General features: G+C 37.6%; 2 protein-coding genes across 2 annotated transcripts in view; one reads left to right on the top strand and one right to left on the bottom strand.

The window, feature by feature from the left end:
* The first annotated feature begins 64 nt into the window (after window positions 1-64).
* On the top strand, window positions 65-19,161 carry hspbap1 (hspb associated protein 1). Its single transcript, XM_041807430.1, has 8 exons — window positions 65-197; window positions 2,038-2,236; window positions 3,306-3,490; window positions 9,301-9,437; window positions 10,405-10,576; window positions 15,364-15,447; window positions 15,817-15,927; window positions 17,948-19,161. The coding sequence occupies exons 2-8, from the start codon at window positions 2,041-2,043 to the stop codon at window positions 18,518-18,520; spliced, it is 1,458 nt and encodes a 485-aa protein (XP_041663364.1). The 5' UTR covers window positions 65-197; window positions 2,038-2,040; the 3' UTR covers window positions 18,521-19,161.
* Window positions 19,162-19,310: 149 nt separating this feature from the next.
* The window catches only part of slc15a2 (solute carrier family 15 member 2), a 32,501-nt gene continuing 29,677 nt past the window's right edge, over window positions 19,311-22,134 (bottom strand). Inside the window, exon 22 of the mRNA XM_041807429.1 lies at window positions 19,311-21,660. Coding sequence (XP_041663363.1) covers window positions 21,451-21,660 — 210 coding nt within the window. The 3' untranslated portion in view covers window positions 19,311-21,450. The remainder of the gene's footprint in view (window positions 21,661-22,134) is intronic.

The raw sequence follows: 22,134 nt of genomic DNA on the forward strand, positions 1-22,134 counted from the left end.
GGTTGTTGGAACTGCTCTCCTCAGGCTGCCATTGTGGCTCGTCTGGCGGATTAGCTTGAATGGGGTTTTTGTAGCGGACACAGAGCCGTTATGGAGCAGGTTCACAATGAGGCGTTCCAGATGTAAAAAGAAACCGTTCACTGTCACGTGAGGTTTGTTTACTTCCGCCAAAACCTCTACTGCACGTGCTGTGAAAGGTGAGTTCACTATTTTCTTTAAAGACACCTCTCCTTCCGCGAAGCTAGCAAGCTAACGTTAGGTATTCCTGGAAAATTGATTTGACAGTAAACCTTATTCTTAACTGAGCCAGTGTTTATTAACAGAACCGTTCGAGGAAAGAGTTTTTGTTAAGACGAATGGTTTTACGAGTTGAGGTCCAAAATTTGTCAGGCCAAACGAACTAAAAACGATCATATCAGCTTCCTATTCCGTCATGTTAAGCGAAGTAATTTTGACTAACGACGCAAACTATTTTACGGCGAGGAGCTGTATCAATCAGCGGGGCACATTTGCCTACACTTACTACCCCTAGCGTGACTGTTAAATTAAAGTACACAGTTGTGTTAGAGGTGTGATCTTTAAATTAAGTGAACGAAGTGACCTTAACCATTGAAAGTACATACGTAGAAAGAGGAAGCGGTTTGAGAAATGTTTCCTACTTCCCCCGAAAATCCTTTGAGGTATGTCCTACGACAGTTAGTCCTAGCCAATCATGTAATTGCACAAAACAGGAACTTTTCATGTTCTTACATTTACATTTACAGCCAGTTGTGTTTCTCTACAATAAATTAAGTACCTATACATTTATCTAAAGACTTCTGTTTTGATGGTTTCATATTAAGATTAATTCCAAACTCGAAGCATTGACTGTTCCCAGTGTTGATTTTTTACAGGGATGGAAAGTAACAAATTATGTTCACTGAGTAACTACACTTTAATCTGAGTACAATACTCCTGTACCCCCCCCTCCACACACACACACACACAGTAGCACATAAAGAGAAAATGATAAAACAGCAAAACTTGAGTATTGATATCTCAGTGTTACACATGAAAATGAATTTGAATTGAATTTAATTCCCAAAGTGAAATTTTAACTCTGTTCTGACTGAGTATTAAACGGTCTTCAATGTTAGAGTTATCTGATAGTGTTGATCAAACAGAATTAGGTCTAAGCTTTGCCTACTGCAATTTCAAGTCTCGGCAATGTGTGGACGAAGTTCCCCATCATGGCCTTGGACAGAGTGTTTAGTTGTGTTTGGATGTTGCCTGCTGTACATTAAACCCTGCTGGGGTTATTTTGCTCGTATTTCTGATTAATTGTTTTTTTTTTTATTTGAGACACATTTGCACCATGAATGATGCTATTCACTGAGTTAGAGTTCCTGTCTGTGACTTCAGGTGCATATTCTTCATCAGAAGCCTTTGCCTTGCAATTAGGTTCACTCTGCTTTGTTCTTGTCAGAGGAGACCCGCCTTACCACAGATTTTAGAGAGTTACTGCAGCTATGTCAAACTGTTTGATAAACGGTGTTGCCTAAAAAAAACATTGTTTTTAAATATATAAGATTTATATTGGTATCTTTTATTCAGTGATACGTGCAAGCGCTCATTGTTGTTGACCGTCAATACTGGCTGATAATAGCATCTGACACATTTTTTGTTGAAATCAAATTAGCACTGAGCCCTATACGTAAATAGCTTGACACATAATGAACAGTCATATTATAATTATCCCAGTTTTTAGGTTTGAACTGAGTGCTGAAAGAATTAAATATTTACTTACATTGGCATACTTCTATTAGTAAAAAAAGCTATTTTAGTGAGAATGCTTGGCATTCATGTGTTATAATTTTGCCTTTTTATTTTGATATAGTTGATTTGTTTTTTATGTATTTAAATATAACACAACCATGTTACCCAATGCTATAGAATACAGAACAGCTCCTACTGAACAGGCACTGGTATAATCTTTATGACTTGCAATGCAACACCATAAAACAAAATGTGTTTACCAGCTTACCTATTTCACTTCAGGTCATGGCTGTCCCTGACTCCATTAAGCCCTTCAGCCCAGAGGAGACCCAGAGGATCCTGTGTCATCTGCAGCAGCCTGCAGTCTTTATGAATATGACTTCAGATTGGCCTGTCCTCCACTGGACTGCAGAGCACTTGTCCAAATGCCTTGGAGACAAACACATCCGATTCAGACTTGGAAAGAAAGATAAGACAAAAAGTATCTAATCTTCACTGAAATGAATCATGTTATGATGGTTATTTTTGGTTTAATTGGCAAAGTTAAGACAAAAGGGGGGGGGGGGGCTCAAGCTGTTTGAAGGTTAATTGAGCCGATAGATAGGTTGATAAACATTTTATTTAGATGTAGAATGCAGTTAATCATCCCAAACTGTTAAACCAGAGCAGTCTTAGAATAATAATCACTTACCACTTAAGACTTGGTTGTGTAAAGGCTGAAGATGCTATTTCTCCTGCATTTCCCTTGCAAAGTTGCCAAATAAATAAATACATTTTGCAACTGTAAATGTCCTTTGAAAAGCCATTTTTGATGGACACACTTCCCCCCAACAAAAACAATTGAGTAGTTCTTGGTTAAACTACTTTACAAATGATCCACTCTAAGGCATTAATCCTAAATGCTCTGGCACAACCACATTCTTACAGTCATCGATTTCAACAAGCTTGATTAATAAGCTTTTCTGGTACTGTATTCCTAACACACCAATGCAAACAATTTTAACCCAATTAAATATTCAGTAACATGATTTCTTGCAGACTTGAGGGATACATTTTCAAATATTCACTACTCAAATTTATATTTAGAGACAAAGGTTTTAAATGACCTGAGTAAAAATTGCTGTTTTTTTTTTGTTTGTTTTTGAGCATCTACTAACCTATATTTTACCATTCATGTGGCACTAAAATAGCGTCAACGATGACTCCTTCTGTGATGAATAACTGAGAGTGTCCTCTGGTGTAAGCAAACTAATTGGATTTCTAAATCATCTCAGCAGCAGCAGCTGACATACGGGGCATTGCTCATGATGGATTATGAATGGCATCATTCAACTATATGCACTTTGTTTTCTGAAACAAAAGCAAGTAAATCATTACAACAGTGATTTCTTTTTTTCTCACAAAAGCAAGTAAAACAAAATTTCATGCCTCTGTGATGATGCATATTTTTTAATATTCTCTCTGAATTGCATTTGAAAAGTTATTAACCTTGAACTTTATGACAATTTTCCTATGATTTCTCTCTTTATCTTGCCATGTTCTCCCACTAGCTCCTCTGTTTGAAACCCAGTGCTCCTATGTGGAGGCCAAACTGGAGCACTTTCTTAACTGGACCCAGGGCTGCACTGGGGCCGAAGCAGGACTTTTCTGCAACTACCCAGTATCAGAGTACTGGGCCTATGCTGACTACAAATACATTGCCATGTTGTTTCAAGATCAGCCTTCAATGTTTCAGGTAATAAACCACCTACAAACAAATATAGTATTCTGGTATTAGGACTGTTATGATGTGTAATGAACAAAAATTGTCCAACAGCTAGAAATGTTTTGAAACTGTTACTACACCCATCACTGCTTTCTTTATTTAAACCATATTTGCTAAAAAGAAAAACATTTATATAACTATTTAACAGTTTTAGGATATAAAGCTTATGCTGAATGGATATAATAAGATTTCCATCTGTGCTCTATACCAAGAAACAAGCAAAGCTTTTGCAAGCAGCAGCTTATCTCGCTGCCACTCTTGAGTTCTTGCGTCAACCAATGAAAATTGGAGAAACCATGATTTTTTCCATGAAATTGCTTGGTTTTATGTTCTACCTGAAGCTTAAAATTGAGTTATAAGTAGTGTTTTTAGCATTTTTCATCAAGTTACACTCCCCTCCGAAAGCATTGGAATATGAGGCTAATTCCTGTATTTTTCCTGTATTTTGCTGTAAATTGTAAACATTTGGGTTTACATCAAAAGATGAATATGAGACAAGAGATCAACATTTCAGCTTTTATTTCCAGGTATTTACATCTGGATCTGATAAACTTAGATGATAGCACCCTTTGTTTGAGCCTACCCATTTTCATGTAAGCAAAAGTATTGGCATACGTGACTGACAGGTGTGTTTTATTGTCCAGGTGTGTCCTATTACATTGATTATTCAAACAAAAAAGAGTTCTGAATGTCTACTCTCAGTTTCAGATTTGGGTTTTGCCTGTGCAGACTGCATTTATAGTTAAAGGTGTAACCAACATGAAAACCAAACAGCTGTCTATATGGGTGAAAATAAAACAATTGTGAAGCTGAGAAAGGTTGAAAAATCAATCAGAGCCATTGCACAAACATCGGCCACAGCCAGTACAACCATTAGGAATGTCCTGAAGAAGAAAGAAACCACTGGTGTACTAAGTAACAAATGTCAAACAGATAGACCAAGGAAAACAGTAGTATTTGGCATCAGACACATAGTGAGAGCTGTAAAGAAAGACCCTAAAGTAACGGATTAAAATTTTGCATTGTTAAAGTAACACTTAAAGAGTTTAATTTAACACTGTATCCGAGTGTGTATGGTCCCACCGTATTCTGTGTTGTTTTTTGACACATTTAGGTGTGTTTTTAACACCATATTTGGATTGTTATTTCTTGAAATGTTTATGTGGTACAAGCTGTCAAATTACAAATAATTGATCAAACATCTTCTTAACTATGTGTCATAAGCAATTTAATAAGTCATTTGCAAATTGGGACAAGCAACAAAATATGTACTCTTTCACTCATTCAGTTATGCAGTTCATGTATATTTTCACATGTACCACAGGCAGGAAGTCACCTACTCAATAAACAATTTCACTCGTGGTGCAACATATAAAAACTTTAAAACTACAACAATCCACCAGAAACATGAACAAAAGAATCCCAGGCATCATCTGAACACAACTCAAAACATCTAAAACACATAAACACCCTGTCTGAGGGCATCATGGGAAAATTATGCAGATTTGAAATGGAAGTAGGCAGGGCTTTGATCAATGGACTCTCTACAGGAGTTAAGGTATCACCATCTACTGTTCACAGAAGACTTCATGAACAAAAGTACGAAAGCTACACTAGAAGATGAAAACAGCTTATGAGCAAAAATAACTGGAAAGCCAGGCTGGAATTTGCCCAAAAAATCAGATATTTGCCTTAAAAAATCTGGGACACAGTTTTATGTACTGATTTTACAAAGATGAACCTTTACCAAAGTGATGGAAAGAATAAAGTTTGGAGAAAGAAAGGATCTGATCATGATCCCAAACATACAAGCTCATCTGTGAAACACAGTGGAGGTAATGTCATTGCTTGGGCCTCCATGGATGGCTTCTTCTAGGATGGGCTCATTAATCTTCACTGATGATGTAACACATGATGGCAGCAACAAAATTAACGCAGAAATCTACAGAAACATTGTGTCTGCCAATTTAAAGAAAGTTGCAACCAAATGGATTATGACATCCTTCATCATGCAGCAAGATAATGACTCAAAACACATAGCTGAAACAACAAAGGAGTTCATCAGGGGCAAGAAGTGGAAGGTTTTAGCCAAGTCAGTCTACGGACTTAAACCCTATAGAGCATGCATTTTACCTGCTAAAGGGAGGACTGAAGGGGGGAACCTCCCAAAACAGACAATAACTGAAAGAGGCTGCAGTGAAAGCCTGGAAAAGCATCACAAAAGAAGAATGCAAAAGTTTTGTGATGTCAGTGGATCACAGACTTGATGCAGTTATTTCAAGAAAATGATTTGTAACTAAATATTAAGTCCTATTCACATTGATCTATTTTCAGTCTATCTGTTTGCATACTTTTGCTCACCTAAAAATTGGTGTTCCGCTACAAATAATGCTATCTAATAAGTAGTGTATGAGATCCAGATGAAAATACCAGGAAATAAAAGCTGAATTTTGATTTCTTGTCTCATTTTCATAATTTGATGAAAAAACAAAATGTTTTCAGTTTACAGTAAAAATAAAGGAATTGGTCTCACTGTCCAAATACTTTTGGAGGGTAGTGTACAACCTAAAGCAAAAAACAAAAAAACCTTTGTCTTACAATAACTGAATCAAAGATAAATATTTTTGAATCTAAAAATCCTTTAATAAGGAGCTTAAGGTAAGGCTCAAAAAATTAGAATACCATTTGAAAGTTCAATTGGTTTCATAATTTACTTCAAAAAGTGTCACCTTCATATATTTTATATATTTTATATATATTTCATATATATTAAAGTGAAATATTTCAAACCTTTTTTATGGCTTAAAGCCATAATCATGAAGGTTAAAACAAAAAAGGCTTGAAATGTTTATGTGTACTGAATCTAGAATATGCGAAAGTTGCATTCTAATGACAACAAATAATGCATTTTATTTAGGTGCCCTTCATGGCACTCAAGGTCACCTTGCAAGACAAGGACAAAGACAAAAGAAAAAGATGGGTTTCGAGAGGGGATTTAAAACTAGAGAGAGAGAGTTGATGTTATGAGAGCCACAGAGGCTGGGAGCAGACTGGCTAAAGGCTCTAGATCCCATTGTAATTAGACAGACAGGTGAGACATTGGGTGGATAGATGAAGAGGACCTGAGAGTGCAGGTCAGTAGTTGACTTGAAGCCTGTGTAGCTGCTGAAGAACAGGAGTGAAGGAATTTATGAATTAAAGGGTGGAAAATGAACTATGATATTGTAATTCATTTTGATACCCCTTATCATTTCAAGTCCTAAAGAGGGTGAAAATCTGAACTTAAAACTCAGATTTGTTTTGATTTAGACAAAAGAGCATGTGTGATGCTGGTCTTGCTTAGAGCCAAATTTGAGTTCCTACCAAAAGTGTTGACTGGGGTCTTTTATATGTTATGGAGATCTGTGCCAGCCAGTCACGTTCCATTTTATAAAACTGTGAGAAAATAATTTGGACCTGGCATTGTTACCTTGAGGTAGAAAGGAGCTTTAAGAACTAATTCCTCATAAGTTTATGCTGTATAGCTTTAAGATTTCCCTGTAATGTATTAAGATTTTTCTGAAGTACAATAAAGTGACCACAAATCACAATGAAAAACAGAACCAGAGCCAAGAGGTGCTTTCAGGACACCGGTCGAAGGGCATCTGGGCATTGAAGCTTATGTAGTGAAGAGGTTCTACTCTATTAACCCTGTTTATGCATGGGAGAATTATCTTCATCCATTTGTCTATAATCTGGATTTATTTCAAATTTTATGACTGGTCTTGAGGTAGACTTAGACCAAGTATTATTCAGTGCATTTAGCAGCAGAGTTAGATTGTAACAATGTGGGTTTAATGAGACCAGGTCAACAGCAAATATGCCACCATTACCAATAAGTATTTGGCCCAGTGATTGTTTACACCATATTAAGTTTATGTCTCAACTAAGGCCTTAAAAGTTGAAGCAAATAAACCTGCATTCTTTCTTTTGGACTACAGGAGATGACTCCTAAGTCCAACTGTGCAGATGTCAAAGGAAAAATAATCATACTTGATTTATAGCCTCAGTCAGAGTAAGAGGACTTAAATGCATGACTCAAGCCTTCCTTAGAACAACTTGTTGGGCTGCTTTGACAAATTGCTAGCTTGACCATTAATGTGAAAAGACAAAAGCATTTCATATCCCTCCTGACATTAAAATATGACCATTTCTGTCTCCAAAAATAAAGACAGTGAGCCAAAATGCCGAACTTATGATAGTCTAAAATGGATAAGTGGTGTCACAGTAGCCATTTCCACTTCTTTTGCCATTTTATGATTAAACTTTAAGCTATAGCATTCTTTGTAGGGATCGTTAACTACCGATGTTGTGGGTTGGACAATATGGACCAAAAATTATATTTTGATATTTTTCAGCTGAATGGTGATACACAGTGTATAGCTTGATTATTTTATAAAGAAATACATAGGTTAAATGTCACATAGGCATTATTTTTGACCAGCTGCATAATGTCAACAAGTACATGACAAAAGACTCTAAAATAGGCTAACTAAAATTATCATTCAAACATGTATCCTAATAAACATATTACTGTTTGTGTTTCTTAGTGTACACATTTTTCCTGAACATTAGGCCTGGAATCTATTTTTTTTCTTTATATAAACTATATTGTTATAGACATTATTGTCTTACCCTGTATGTCGTTTGAAAACATATCAATACTCTGTATATTAGAAATGCAAAATTGCCATGCCCTACCTGTTTCAGATGTCCAATACTGGGGACAAGGTATGACTTGGATTTAAACTAGAGGCATAAGGTATTCATTCAGTCTATAAGACAAACTCAAGAAATGTTGTGAATGTCAAATTTGCTTTAAGACCACAATGAGTGCATTTAGAGGCTACTTTTTAAAGTTACCATTACCCTTTTAGCTGTTTAGAACTTCCGCTTATCAATAAATGACACATTAAAATGAAAAAAGAAAACAAATTAAAACAGAACTTCAGCTTATCAATAAATGACACATAAAATGAAAAAAGAAAACAAATTAAAATAAGCAAACTTTTACCTCCAGTCTCATTTTTAAAGAATAATCACTTGCATTTTATTTTTTCCTCTATGCTTTGACATTTTCAATTAAAATATTGAGCTTTATGCCCATTACTACCTAATATTAGCTTCTATTTTTGTCCTCAAATTGCCAAAGACATTAAAGCACCATCCTTTCTCAAGCAACAGCCACCCATTCATTTTGTTTTTATCTCCATAATACATTTTTATTGGGCATCTACCTGCAATTATAAGCTGCTGACATTCTTGCCTTTGAGACAGGAAGACACTCTGGCAGACACTGGCTTTTTACAGGATAAATGGTGCTGGGAATAAAGGCTGCCTGAAGGCTAGATTGACCAGTCTGTCATTTACAGCTGCCTGCGTATATGGTAATGGCTTCATTATTCAGGATGCTGGTGTGACAGTGTGATTGCTACACCTTTGTGCTATGGCAGGATGTGATTGACAGACCGGTGTTCCTTGAGAGATGGCTTATACTATAACCTGGTTTTCCTTCACAAAGACCTTCATTGGTACCCTATAATAGGTCCTGTCAAAGTGGCTGATGAGGTGGGGTTACTCCTGTTAGTTGTGACAGTTTTTAAATGTGAGCTGTGCATGTATGCCATGCTATTATCATGCACATAAAGAGAATTGTAATTGAAAAAACAACTGGTTTTCCCAATTTTTTGTAAATTTTGACTGATATTTTTAAGCTTGGTGTTTTTGTGTTTGTGCTGCAGGATGTAAAGTGGTCGGATTTTGGTTTTGAAGGACGTAATGGAGGAGAGAGCACCTTATGGATTGGCACAAAGGGGGCCAACACACCCTGCCACCTGGACTCTTATGGCTGTAACTTGGTGCTGCAGGTGCAAGGACGGTAGGTAAAATTATGGTATATGTTTGCTTCTTTATGTGCACTCAAGTAAGTTGATTATAAGTCAGTGATTTAGTCTGAAATATTACATAAAGGAGTTATTTTTATGGCAACTCTCACCTTAGATCACTGACGGTTTATCTAAAAGACTTTAAAAGTGAACTAGATTTAGGTGTAGAATTGAAACAAAGCAGTAACTGTGAAGCATCAAGGTCCATTCATTGGTGGGACAAGTTTTTGCCTGTTACCAGTGAACTCTTAAACCACATAAAAGGTGCAGACTACTGTTGCTCCTTGCACAGATGGTGATCTGTCCTCTGCCCTCTGAAAGAAAGTTAATTTGTGGCAGAGCTCGCCTGAGATCAAGAGAAATGGAGACAGAGTGCGATGTGCTAAATGGGGCACCATGACTCAGGAAAGAAGAGGGAAAAGGTCTTTTTGAATCTTATCTCACTTCGCTGTTCTCCCACTGAGCAACAGTTTTATCTCACTCTTTGTAATTGGGTCTCAAGCTCTTTTATTTGGTATTGATCTCAAATAAAATGAATTCTATCTGCTATAGCTGAACCATGAAAGTACACAAGGGGTGCTGGATATTATGATAGTTGTGACAATGCAGCATCAGATAAACAGAAAGGCAATAATGCCAATAAGCGGTGACTACTTAGATAAAAAAAAAATCCCAAATTATTCTTGACTGCAAGCAAAAAGGCCATCCAGGGAAAAGACTTAAACCAAAGCCACCCACCATAGAGGATCAATAGAAATAATTAGGAGTAATTTGAGCCCTGAAATTGCAAAATGGCACTTTTTCTGGATTTAGTCTTTTTGGAGTGAGTCCCTTTAGTCTTTAAGGTCAGAATTTGTTTGACCTGATAACTGAAGAAAATGATTAGAGTGCAATATGATTTGTTTTTCTCTTGTATTTGAAGGTCATGTCTTTTCTAACTGTGATGTTTTGTTTACATAGGAAGCGTTGGCACCTTTTTCCTCCTGGGGACACTCGTCACCTGTACCCAACCAGAATCCCTTATGAGGAGTCCAGTGTCTTCAGCCAGGTTGACGTTCTACATCCAGACCAGAGGAGGTTCCCTGCTTTTCAGGGAGCAAAGGTCCATGTAGTCACTCTGAAGCCAGGCCAGGTCAGGATTCTTTAACAGTAGCTTGCTTTATAAAAAAAGCAAATACACCACAGAGATCTCTTTGTTTGTTTCCTGTACAAAGAGTCAGCTCTGTATTTAGAAAAAAAACCACAAATATATACAGTGCTTAAAAAATTTATTAGACCACCCTAACACTAACCAAAGTAAGGTTTATGCCACAGCTGCCCTAAATTAACAGCATTGGTAATTACCAAAATCATTTTTTATGTTTTTGCAATGGTTAATACACCAATATGTAGAAGCTCTTTAACCCAAATGATATTTTTAAGGCTAAAATATCATTATTATTGTTATCCATGAATTTTCAATTGTACAGATTTACAAAAAAACTGAAAAATAGTAAAGCACATTAATATTTCTTGATTAATATATCAAATAATGGTTATTTACTTGCATTCCTGAACAGAAAAATTACTTTTAGTGGTTGAATGTTATGCTTGATTCATTTCTGACTTCTCAGAGAAGCCCAGTGAGCCGGCTCAAATTTGGGTGAATTCAGTTTGAAATTCCTCATTCCTCTTCAAAATGGTAAAATGTGGAGAGCTCACTGAAAATAAGAGTCCGCATGAAAGCACTTCATGATGCTGGATGGTCTCTGAGACAAATATGACAGGTGTACGGTGCTTAACTAATTTTTTAGACCACCTTTCATTGCAATATTGCATATTAGTTGCAACCATAAAAACAGATAAAATATCGAATGGTAAAATTTAAATTTGCTTTATTCAAGTCAGTAAAAAGAAATAACAGTTTTGTGTAGGAAATACTGTTTCCAATTTCAACTTGAAAAGATAAGCATCACTGAGCTGAACTTTGGCTCCTGTTGAATTAAAACACCATTAGCAATGACAAATCCAACCCCACATAAGTTGTGACAAATCAGTTTTGTTTTGTTTTTGACACTAAGAAACCCATCCAAATGATTTACCTAAGTTTAATGTCATGCAACACTTAAGCTTTGCATTTATGTGATGAGCAGCTTGTAACATAAAAGCTATAACCATTAAATATAGCTTTATTGGTTCTTAGACAAGAACATATAAAAGTAGATGCAACGGGATGAGATTTATTCATCGTCGTGTCCTCCATAAAATTGTTAAACAAGGCAGCAGTCATGACTTGTGTTCCAATTAAAATCTGGCCTTCATGGTTATATTGCATCACCTTCAGCAGAGTCAAGCTTTTATATGGAAGAAAGAGGAAGGTTACGTAAGAGAAGCCTGTCCCATCCTTCTTGATGTCTTGTCGGGAGAAAAGGTAGCAGGGTCAATGCAGGCCACTAGATCATCTGACAGCACATCAGGCTCCTGTCATCTGCTCTGCTCTAAAGGCATCCTTATTCAGAGTGTATAAAGTTGTGATTGAGTTCTTATGCAATCAGATCATTGTTGTCATGGTGCTGTTTTACAGCAATCGCCTTAGCTGCTTTCGAAGGTTTAAGGAATTTTGGCAAAAGTCTTCCTGGAAGTATTTTTCCTACTTTGCCTTGTTTCAGATTCCAGCTGCATTGTTTTATTCCTCAACTGTCAAAGTTGTGACAGAGCAATTAACCATCTGTCTGTTTTCACTATCTGAGCTCCTGAAGCGTCCCAAATACGCTGTTATCAGTAAAACCAAACCCAGCTGTCAGTGAGCTCTGAACGCAGGTGAAAGAGTGTGCTGGCAAGGGTCATGGCTTTTACTTCTTATCTGGAGGAAAATGATGGTGGCTGCAGAACTGACAGATGATGAACCAAACAGTGAAATGCCATAAGTCTTCAGTTTCCCCAGTATCACCAAGCTTGTCCTCTTAACTCTGATTCAATCAAGAAATATTTGAAGGAATTTGGACTTGGTCAGTTCTGGCACTGCTGTTATCACACTTCTTAAGTCTTGGCTCTCATCTCATTAAAAGTTGCTATAAAATAGAGTTAGTTCCTCACTCAGGATGTCCTTTGACACAAGATTCACATGACTTCCTTGATTGTTCATCAAACTGCATGTCATTTGACTGCATTCTACTATAGCCAGCTGACTTATTGCATCCTTTTTGACTGCCTGCTTATTGGCCCTGCCTTCTTCTTAAACATGCAAGTGATATGTATTTAAATTTACTCTTTTTATTGAGTTTTCAGTGAGTGCTTGCACTGACTTTCTGAGTTTTTAATATAACCAGTTGTGCTTGATGTTGTTATGCAGATATACAGTTAGGTCTGCAAGTTTTAGAACAGTGACACAATTTTATCATTTTGCTTTGACTTACTACCACAGGTAGTTTGAAACAAGGAATCAAGATGGGGCTCAAAGATATTTGGACAAACTAACTTGATTACAAAGACAACCAGAATTTTTCACTTAGAGTAAAATCTTTCACAGTCTAGAACTTCCTGAAGTCTGGAGCCCATGAACATCACCAAATTCTTAGTTTCCTCTCGGGAGATGCTTTGCCAGGCCTTTAGTGAAGTCATCTTCAGTCTCTGTTTGTTTGTGGCTCTTTCTGCCTTGAGTTTGTCTTAAGAGATGCATATTCTATTGAGTTGAGATCCAGTAATAAACTGGGTCGTTGAAGAATATTCTACTTCCATTGTTTTCATAGTATGTTTCAGGTCATTATCCAATCAGCACTATAAAGCACTGCCCTGTCAGTTTTGCAGCTCTTGGCTAAATATAAACAGAGTACATCCCTATACACTTCAGAAGCCATCTTGCTACTTATGTCAGCAGTCATATCAACCAGTGAGCCTATTCTAGTGGCAGCCATACATACCCATGCCCAACCACTGTCTCCTTCTATCATCCTGGTACTAATCCATTTTGGTTTCATCATCCAAATAATCTGATTTCAGATTTGGAAGGAGGCTTTGTAGATGTTTTCTGGGAAAGTATCATCTGGCCTTTCTGTTCTTGATAGTTCCCTTTGCACCTTGTTATAAGGTCTCTGTATTTACATTCATGTAGGTTTCTCTGGATTGCAGACTTGACAATAATACAGCAACTGCCTCCACAGTATTATTGACCTGTCTAAATGTTGTGAAGAGTTAATTTCTTTACAACTGACTTTGTGGTGATCCACTGTAGTTGCCTTTAGTGGTCTTCCAGGCCTTTTCATATAACCAAGTCTGCCGGGTCATTCTTTCTTTTTAAGATTGTGTCATATTGTCAATTTGCTCTCTCTGATAGATTTATTTGTGTTTTTAGAGCCTAATTATAGCCTCCTTCCCTTGCATTGATACTTCCTTGGACTTCATATTAATAGCTCTAGCCGAGCAGCCACAAAATATCAATTCAACACTTAAAATCATCTCCAGACCTGTTATCTGCTTCCTTTGTCTTGCAGTAACAAGAGAACAGACCAGAGCTGGCCATGAAACTGCTCATCTTTTAATAGCCCTAATCCTTTTGAGCCCCAGATAATGGAGATACTCTGAATACAATGGATATTATTTCTAAATTGCAAATGCTGTGTTTTTGTTAAAATCCCTAAATGTATGAGTATCTACACTTCAGTCACACCTTGATTGTTTTATTTCAAATCCATTTTGGTGGTGAACAGAAGCAAAATGATTAAAAATTGTGTCCCTGTCCAAATACCTGTAGACCCAATTGTACAAAACCGCACCATCAACTACAATGAAGCAATACAATTAAAAGGAGAAAACGCATTGAAAAATAACACCTATTAAAAGCTTGGATGCAGTTATTTACAGATTTAAAAGTGTAGTCTTTGAAATCTTATTGACTTTACACACATCAGACCTCTTATAGTAGTAGAGGTGAATAACCACCCCCATGCAATTAAGATGATATATTTTTAAATTATTAGAATAAATCTATTTAACAAAATAGACTGACTGATATATTCACATGCAAATACTTGTACAGGTACCCATACATCACTCTGGAATCATGGGGAAAGAAATGTAGTCACTTAAAAGATGAAATGAAGCAGGGGCACAAAGAGTCAGATAGTGAAGATTGGTTACAGACCTGCCATCTAGTGGAGAGGGGTATAATTACAACAGAAATTCAAGTACTGCCATGATTCTGTGCTTTCTTGTAAAGTATTGATGAAACAATGACACAGTGTCTTTGAGAATCATTAAAACATAGTACAACAATACTCAAGTGTTTCACTTTTGTCCTGCAAATCAGTCATCTTCAACTCTTCAACTCCAATGCTGTCCCTTGTCCATGTGCAGTAGAGCGCTAAACGTATTTCATTTTCATTTTAAACTTTGAGATACTTCAGCTGTTGACAAAGAATAGATAGTGTAGGTAAATCTCCTCCAGGATGACTCCACCTCTGCAAATCCAATGAAAGAACAGATAATTCTTCTTGTCTTGTCAGACCACAGGCTCTGAATGAATCAGGACTGCTGAGGAGGCAGGAAATCGATGAGACTCGCCCACTTTAATAGACTCAATTTATGAATGGATGAACTACTTACACTCTGAGGGTAGAAGGTGGATGGTACCATCTAGTGGAGGATAAGTATGGTGACTGCATTCCTAAAAACTTATCACTGAAGCTGAAAGACAAAAAGGAATCGAGTTGAGGATTTTACCAGACTGCTTATAAATTTAAGAAGCTGGGAGGCTTTTTTGGGGGACTTTTCATGCCTTTACTCAAAGAATAGAAGAGTTGATAGAGGTAACAGGGATAAGAGAGTGAGGAATAATGTAAAAAAACCTAGAGCTCAAGCTTTCATTCTTCAGTGTAGATGCACATTAACCCTAAACCATACTGACATCCCTGCTGAGAATTATTTTATCTTTTATCTTCTCAGGTGCTGTATGTTCCCAGACACTGGTGGCACTATGTGGAGTCAGTGGACCCCATTACTGTTAGCGTCAACTCCTGGATCGAACTGGTGAGTGAAAAATGGTCTAAATTTCCTCAAAAAATTCTTCAAGCTCTCCTTGAGTTGCTCTTATTGGTGCCTGGTACTCTCAGATAAAGGCTTCTCAGCCTTAGTAGCAAACAGGCCTTGCTGAAAAAAGAAAACCCTCAAGATGAGTGTGTATACACTTCAACAAAAGCTCCCCACAACCAGATAAATATTTATTCAAAGAGCGATTGCCTCTCCTTCTTTCCTTGCAAGGTCACTGACACAACAAACTGTGACAGCAGCAAACCTCCACTCTGCATCTCTGTCACTCTGGTTATCTATCCTAAATGTTATACTAATTTTATTATGCCTGACTGACTTATTGCCTGTATGCCTTTCTGTGCTCCACAGGAGGGGGATCATATGGCAAGAGTCAGTGAAGCTGTCACCAAGGCTGTGGTCTGTGCTCTGAAAAGTGCACCAAGTGATGACAACACTGATGACTGGCTCAATCCAACTGAGGTAGTAAAGAGTTTGAGTACAGTAGGCCCCATTCATCAATCTCTTAAGATTTTTCTTTTATTTATTCCTAAGAAAGTTTCCAAGAAAACCCTACTTCCATACATGACATGGTCTCAAAATGCTGAATTGTTCATTCCTAATTGATGAATGCTCCTAAGCTAGAAGCTCATGCAGGTTTTTCTCTACTGGCATAGAAAATCAAACGTTTTGAACAAAACTGCCGTGCTGTATGCAAACACAGAAGGCTCAAAAGAGTGAGAATAGAAGCAAGATGTCAGTAATGCACACTGAAGATAAACAATCAAGGACTGCTTCCAAGTATAAGAAATACTTGGGTAGCTCTAGAGTGGATGTAGTGCTGCGTGAAAATGTTATCATGTAGTTCCATTCTTAGATATACATAAATACATAAATCAGATGATGTCACTCATTCAGAGAGCACTGACATCAGAAATGACATGCATCGAGCTGAAATATGAAAAAGGTGCTATCATGCCCCATCTAGGGGCGGCCAGGACACAACATGAAAAAGGCCGTAAATGTGCACAAGACTGTTCTGGAGTGTCCTCACATTTCATCCTTAGCTAATGGATGTCAGAATCCTCTTAAAAACTGCTTAAGATTTTTTTTTCCTTGAGAACAGTTGATGAATGAAGTCAACTGACTCCTTCAAATCAATAGCTCTATGATTGCTACCTCTCACAGCCACACAAATGATAGGGAATAACTAGAACAACGCAGGGCAGTTTTGTGCTTTTGCAAGGTATACAAGTTACAGACAATTAAAGTACAGTGATGGGTTATAGAGAAGGCTTGGGTCGTTCCTGTGCTAGAGTGATGTGTAGAAAGCTTGTAAGCAAGGAATGAACATGAGTAAGCATTGTTACCCCTTACCAGGTCATTCTTGAGATATCCCATTCACAAGAATGACCCAGGTGGATGGATGGACAAAGAACTTCAGCCTTGGCTATCACTGATAAATAGACATTTTAAGAGTTATTTATTCATTCATTCTTTCATGTAGGAACTATTTCTGACTTCTGTCTGTTTAATTAAAGAAATGTCAGAGCTGTGTCTAATATTGAATTAATCACCAATCTGAAGACCCTGACTCATCATTTTGTTCTGAATAAAATAGCTGGTTCTTCCTTATCTTACTTGTAGACAAAGTCATTGTCATGTCTGTATTTATAAGGCTGTGCTAAACCTGCCCCCATCATACTTTTGATTTTATCCATGTGAAAGAGCTGGAAGTTACAGTCTTCACTCTGTGACTCAGTCATAAGACTTACTTTTGCGCTGTGCCCAAAATCTGTCTTAAAATGATTAAAAGAAGTTTCAAGTGTGCTGCTCCTACAGTCTGGAATCTGAAATCTGAAATTTGTGTCTTGAGAGTTGGTCTCTTTAACTCGTTTTAAAAACTAGACTGAATGCATTAGAGAAAGGTGTGTCAGGTTGTAGATGTTTTGACTGATGATTTTCTGCTTGATAACCCAGGATTTGGCTGAACTTGTGTTTGAAATTGCTCTGCTTTTTACGTTTAAGTCTTTGTTTAATGTGCTGCTGCTGCCTGTCTTGGCCAGGACAGCCTTGTAAATGTGATTCTTGATCTCAAGGTTTTCTTGTTAAACATATTTCAATAAATAAATAAATAGTATTTTTTTTTCTCTCTGTTTCTATGTATATTTGTTTCTGTTAGACCTGTGATTCTGCACCGTTTTTCCTCGGAGCTCCACTCACTTTTCATCCTGAGAAAAGCAGAGCCTCCCTTGTACCCACACGAAACATTACTGTCAAAAAAATCACATCAACTTAAATTTTTTATATATAAAATCCCAACAGGATAGGACTCTACTCATTAGTCATTATAAAAAGACTTTTGTATGAATGTTCCAGTAATGTTTAATGACAGTCTCTCAGCTGACAAAAACCGACTTGTAAGTTGGTAAAAAGGATGATATGGACCTGAAAGCTGGTGTTGAGCTCCCTCTAACAGCATGCTCTTATTATGTTTCTGCAGGAAGGAGTAGGATCCCATAATGAGAACATGCAGTATCTGAACCTGGCAGTGAGAGCTTTTGCTGAAAGACAGAACAGCCTTTCCAACATTAAACAAGTCCAGGGCTCGAGAGACACTCGTCCAGTTAAGCGGGACTCCAGAGGAGAAATCAAGAAACACTGTGGTATGGTGGAAGAATCTGCTCCCTTCACTGTTCCCTTTCAACCACATCTGATCCCAGTAGACTGTCAAGAAGTGAACTCGCCAGAAACGGAAGGGATGACCACAAAAGATCTCAAATTTTCAGGGAACAGTGATGTCAAATCTCAGGAGGACTGCACAGCCAGATCAAATGAATTACAGAGAACAGAGCTTACATCTGCAGACAGCCCAAGTTTAACTCGATACAGACAGAGTGACAGTGCAGATGTGAGGTTCCAGGACTCTTCATATGATTATAAGGAGCCAAGAGACACAACAATAGCCACTAATGACCTGTTAGACTGCTTGGTGCATCCTGATGTCATTGCCCTTGTTACAAGGCTTTTACTGGAAAGGAACACAGAGAGTTATAAGGCTACATCCTCTCTTTAGTATGCACCTGCTGAAAATAACTAAGCTTGAGTGTCAACAGTGCTCACTTCAGGAATCATTCACAATGCTTTCACTCAGACAATCTTAATAAGTCTGCGTAACATTTTCTACTCTAAATGTCTCCCTGGATTTTTTAAGAAAAAAACCCTAAAAGATGTTTTGCTGCAGAAATCAATCTGCAAAGGCTTTGTTGGTGGTGAAAGGGAGGTGGGAAGATAAATGTCAAATCCACCCTTCTTTTCTTTTTCTCATCATCTATCAACCTCCTCTTTAGATTAGACCCGGATGTGTGAAGACACAACCAAAACTAATCATAATACGAGGAGTGATGCCATCAAGTGCTTCCTTGTTTTGTTGTCCTGCACAAACTAATCCTGTTAGGTTCCCCCAGACCAAGAAAAATGCTCCCCTAAATCAATTTGGTATGCTAATAAACCACATAAGTCAAGGTAATATTCCAGACATGTGAACATTTGTTTCTTGCTTAATGTTTTTCTGCCATCTGCTAATGAAAATTGTCAATGAACAGCAGCAGAGGGTTGATCGTAATGGATCATTGATGGATGAAAGCTTTACGTGAGGAGCAATGAGTGAAAATGTTTGAGAACAGTCTGTTGCTACACATCCTGACACACTTCTCACAGAGAAAGGAAGGTAGGGCATGTGAAGGAACAGTAAACATATGCTCTCCATATAAATGTTTTTATTTTCTAAAATTAATGTCTGGTTCTTGGTTTTCCATTATAAGGACTGATACAAAAAAAAGATATTAAATATGAGAAAACAATGATAACAAGGTACATTTTAATCTTTCTCAATTAAAAACAGCACATAAACAACTTTCAGCATCACATCAGTCTATTTACAGAACTATATAAGGAGCAGCATGATTCACAAAAAATCCATCAAGTATCTTATGACTTTAAAGGACCATTCTGTGGGTTTTGCATGTTTGAGCAAAAGAAAAAAAAATATTTCAGACATCAACATTGCATGTGGCAATTTTTCACATCTTAGTAAGTCCTTCCTGCTTATTTAATGGAGCTAAATATAAAAATATACTTAAACTATTTGAAGTATAGGCGTTGCTGAAAACCAAATCCAGTCAGCAGACAATTAGCAAACTTTTGTAAAAATTGAGCTTATTGCATTAGTTCAGGCAGGCTGCAGTCGAGTGCTGCCATATAATTGAGCTCAGCTGATCTCACTCAAGCCCACATCAGCTAACAGGCAGCTGATTTGCTCTTGGCACGCTATTGGCTAATCACACTCATGCTGCCATATTAAAAATGCTCTAGCCAGGCTACGCTTTTCTCCTTACTCTGTAAGACACTTTTTGCAACCCTCCTCCACCCCAGCTCCTCCTGTATCTACTTCTGACCCAATCAGTGTCATTCTGTTGTCATTGATGCCTGCTCTGGGACGGGCTTTTTGATGCTTCTCTTCCTGCCTCAGGCTTTTCTTGTAGGCAAGCTGTTCCTGCTTGATGCTTTCCACGTGGTGTCGTGGAAGGGCAGGGGGATCCCAGAACAGCCACTCTGCCAAATATTAATAACGGCAATATGTACAAGTTAATAACTGCTATTAAAGTGGTCCTGACTGAACTAAGGACTGATTTCTTTTGTTCCTGCATAGGAAGAAACTGCCACCTCCTGATGTTGACTCTACAAGCAGAAATTTGTAGCTGTTCCTGCCTCCAACTCAAGCGAGGCCAATGACAAAACTTGTGCATTTCTAGGGGCATGGCTGATACGACTGGAGGTGTTTGCCAAGAGGCTATAGGTCCACCATATCTTTCCATTTTCTACACCACTTATCCCATCCAGGGTCGGGGGTAGCTGGAGCCATTCCCAGCTGACACTTGGCAATAGGTGAGGTACACCCGAGACATGGTGCCAGTCGATCACAGGGATGGCATATAGAGACAACCTGGCACTCTTAGACTCATACCTCCAGGCAATTTAGAGTCACCAATTGACCTAGCAAGTATGTTTTGATCTGTGGGAGGGAGCTGTAGTACAAAGAAAGAACCCACAAGTCAACGGGGAGAACATCTAAACTCCACACAGAAAGGCCCTGTCTGGGAATTTCCTGTGCATCTTCTTGCTGTGAATGATTTTGGCATAACAAGGGTGAAAAAAGTTATCTAGCATCCCCAGCGGCCTGGTCCATACCTCAAGATATGTCAGCTTTCTCTATGGGCTGCTCCTTCTAGTGGTGCCACTTTTTAACAGCTTTTTAGGTCAAAATCATCCATACAACTTAATTTTATGGAGGGCAGATTTTTTTTAAAAAGACTTCTTAATTCAAGTCATCAAACTAGCTGTGGAGATGGACAGTGTGTTTGCACCGCTAGCAATTACTATCAAAACATTTATCCAGATACAACTTTCCACTATAAATAAAATAATGGTGATAGCCAGAATAGCAAAGGCTAAATGTCAAAATGATTATACACAAAAGGTTTACCATAATAAATTTGATCTTAACATGCAAAACTGGCACTAGCTATGGTCCTTTAATATCATATTTGAAGGCACGCAATGTAAACTGAATTATTCCTCCAACATCTTTTGTCAAAGGCTATACAGCTTGTAATTATTTAAGCATCACAGAAAAAAAATTCTTACATGGAGTTTATATGAAACAAATAAAATATAATGCTGAACATTAATTTGTAATAATACTTGATCATGGAGCAGAAAAGACAACATTAAGACCACTTTGACACACTATTTCATGTATTCAGTCTCAATCAGACAATATGTCCTTGTTCTCTGGTTAAAATTAGAAGTGACTGGAGTATAAAGAAAGGCAGGACTTCTATAAACACAAGAAATGTCAAATCCTTACATTTTAGATGTATCTCATATTTGAAGCTAAATCAATGTAGCAACAGCAGAAAAAGTAGTCTTTATAATCTGGTAATGTTACAATCTGGTGCCCTTCCCTGTTTTGTTCAGCTGCATGTCATCGCTATTTTGCTTCAAGTCCTCTTGGTCGTCCTCCCCCTTCCCTGAGTCCTCCAGGAAGATCTTGTCTAGCTCTTCAGGCTTGACATAGGTGTAGAAGGAAGCCATGATTGAGAAAATGATGCAAACGCCCAACAGCAGGCCAGCAAATAGGAGGAACTCTATCCACTGATGACAAATAAACATTCTGGTTAGTGTATAAACTGATCAGTATTTGCTGCATTCTAGAGAAATGTGTGCATTCTTTAGAAACAAATATTTAAGTATTTTTCAGATTTAGTGAATCATCAATATCTATGATTGATTTATTGATGAATGATCAATTAATGACTTGATGAGATGCCCTTTCTGGAGCCAACCTTAAACTGAAACTTGAGCAAATGAAGCTTTGCTTTTTCATGCTGGACACAGAAGGTAAACAACCTACGGCAATCAGTTGACTACCAGGTGATTGAATTTTTCCTCTTTCAGCTCTCGCAGCCAGTTAATCTGTCAACAAGACAGTCCATTTAAATATGACCTCCTTCTCACTGATCCCTGCCGATCAGTGCCGATCCCACCACACTGCTTCTAGTAAAGCTTCCCCTCCACCACCCCAGCTACCTTCTTTCTGGCCAAAAGCTTTTGTTGCTTTGTGTTTTG

This window comes from Cheilinus undulatus, linkage group 15, assembly GCF_018320785.1.
Source record: "Cheilinus undulatus linkage group 15, ASM1832078v1, whole genome shotgun sequence".
In the NCBI taxonomy this organism is placed as follows: Eukaryota; Metazoa; Chordata; class Actinopteri; order Labriformes; family Labridae; genus Cheilinus; species Cheilinus undulatus.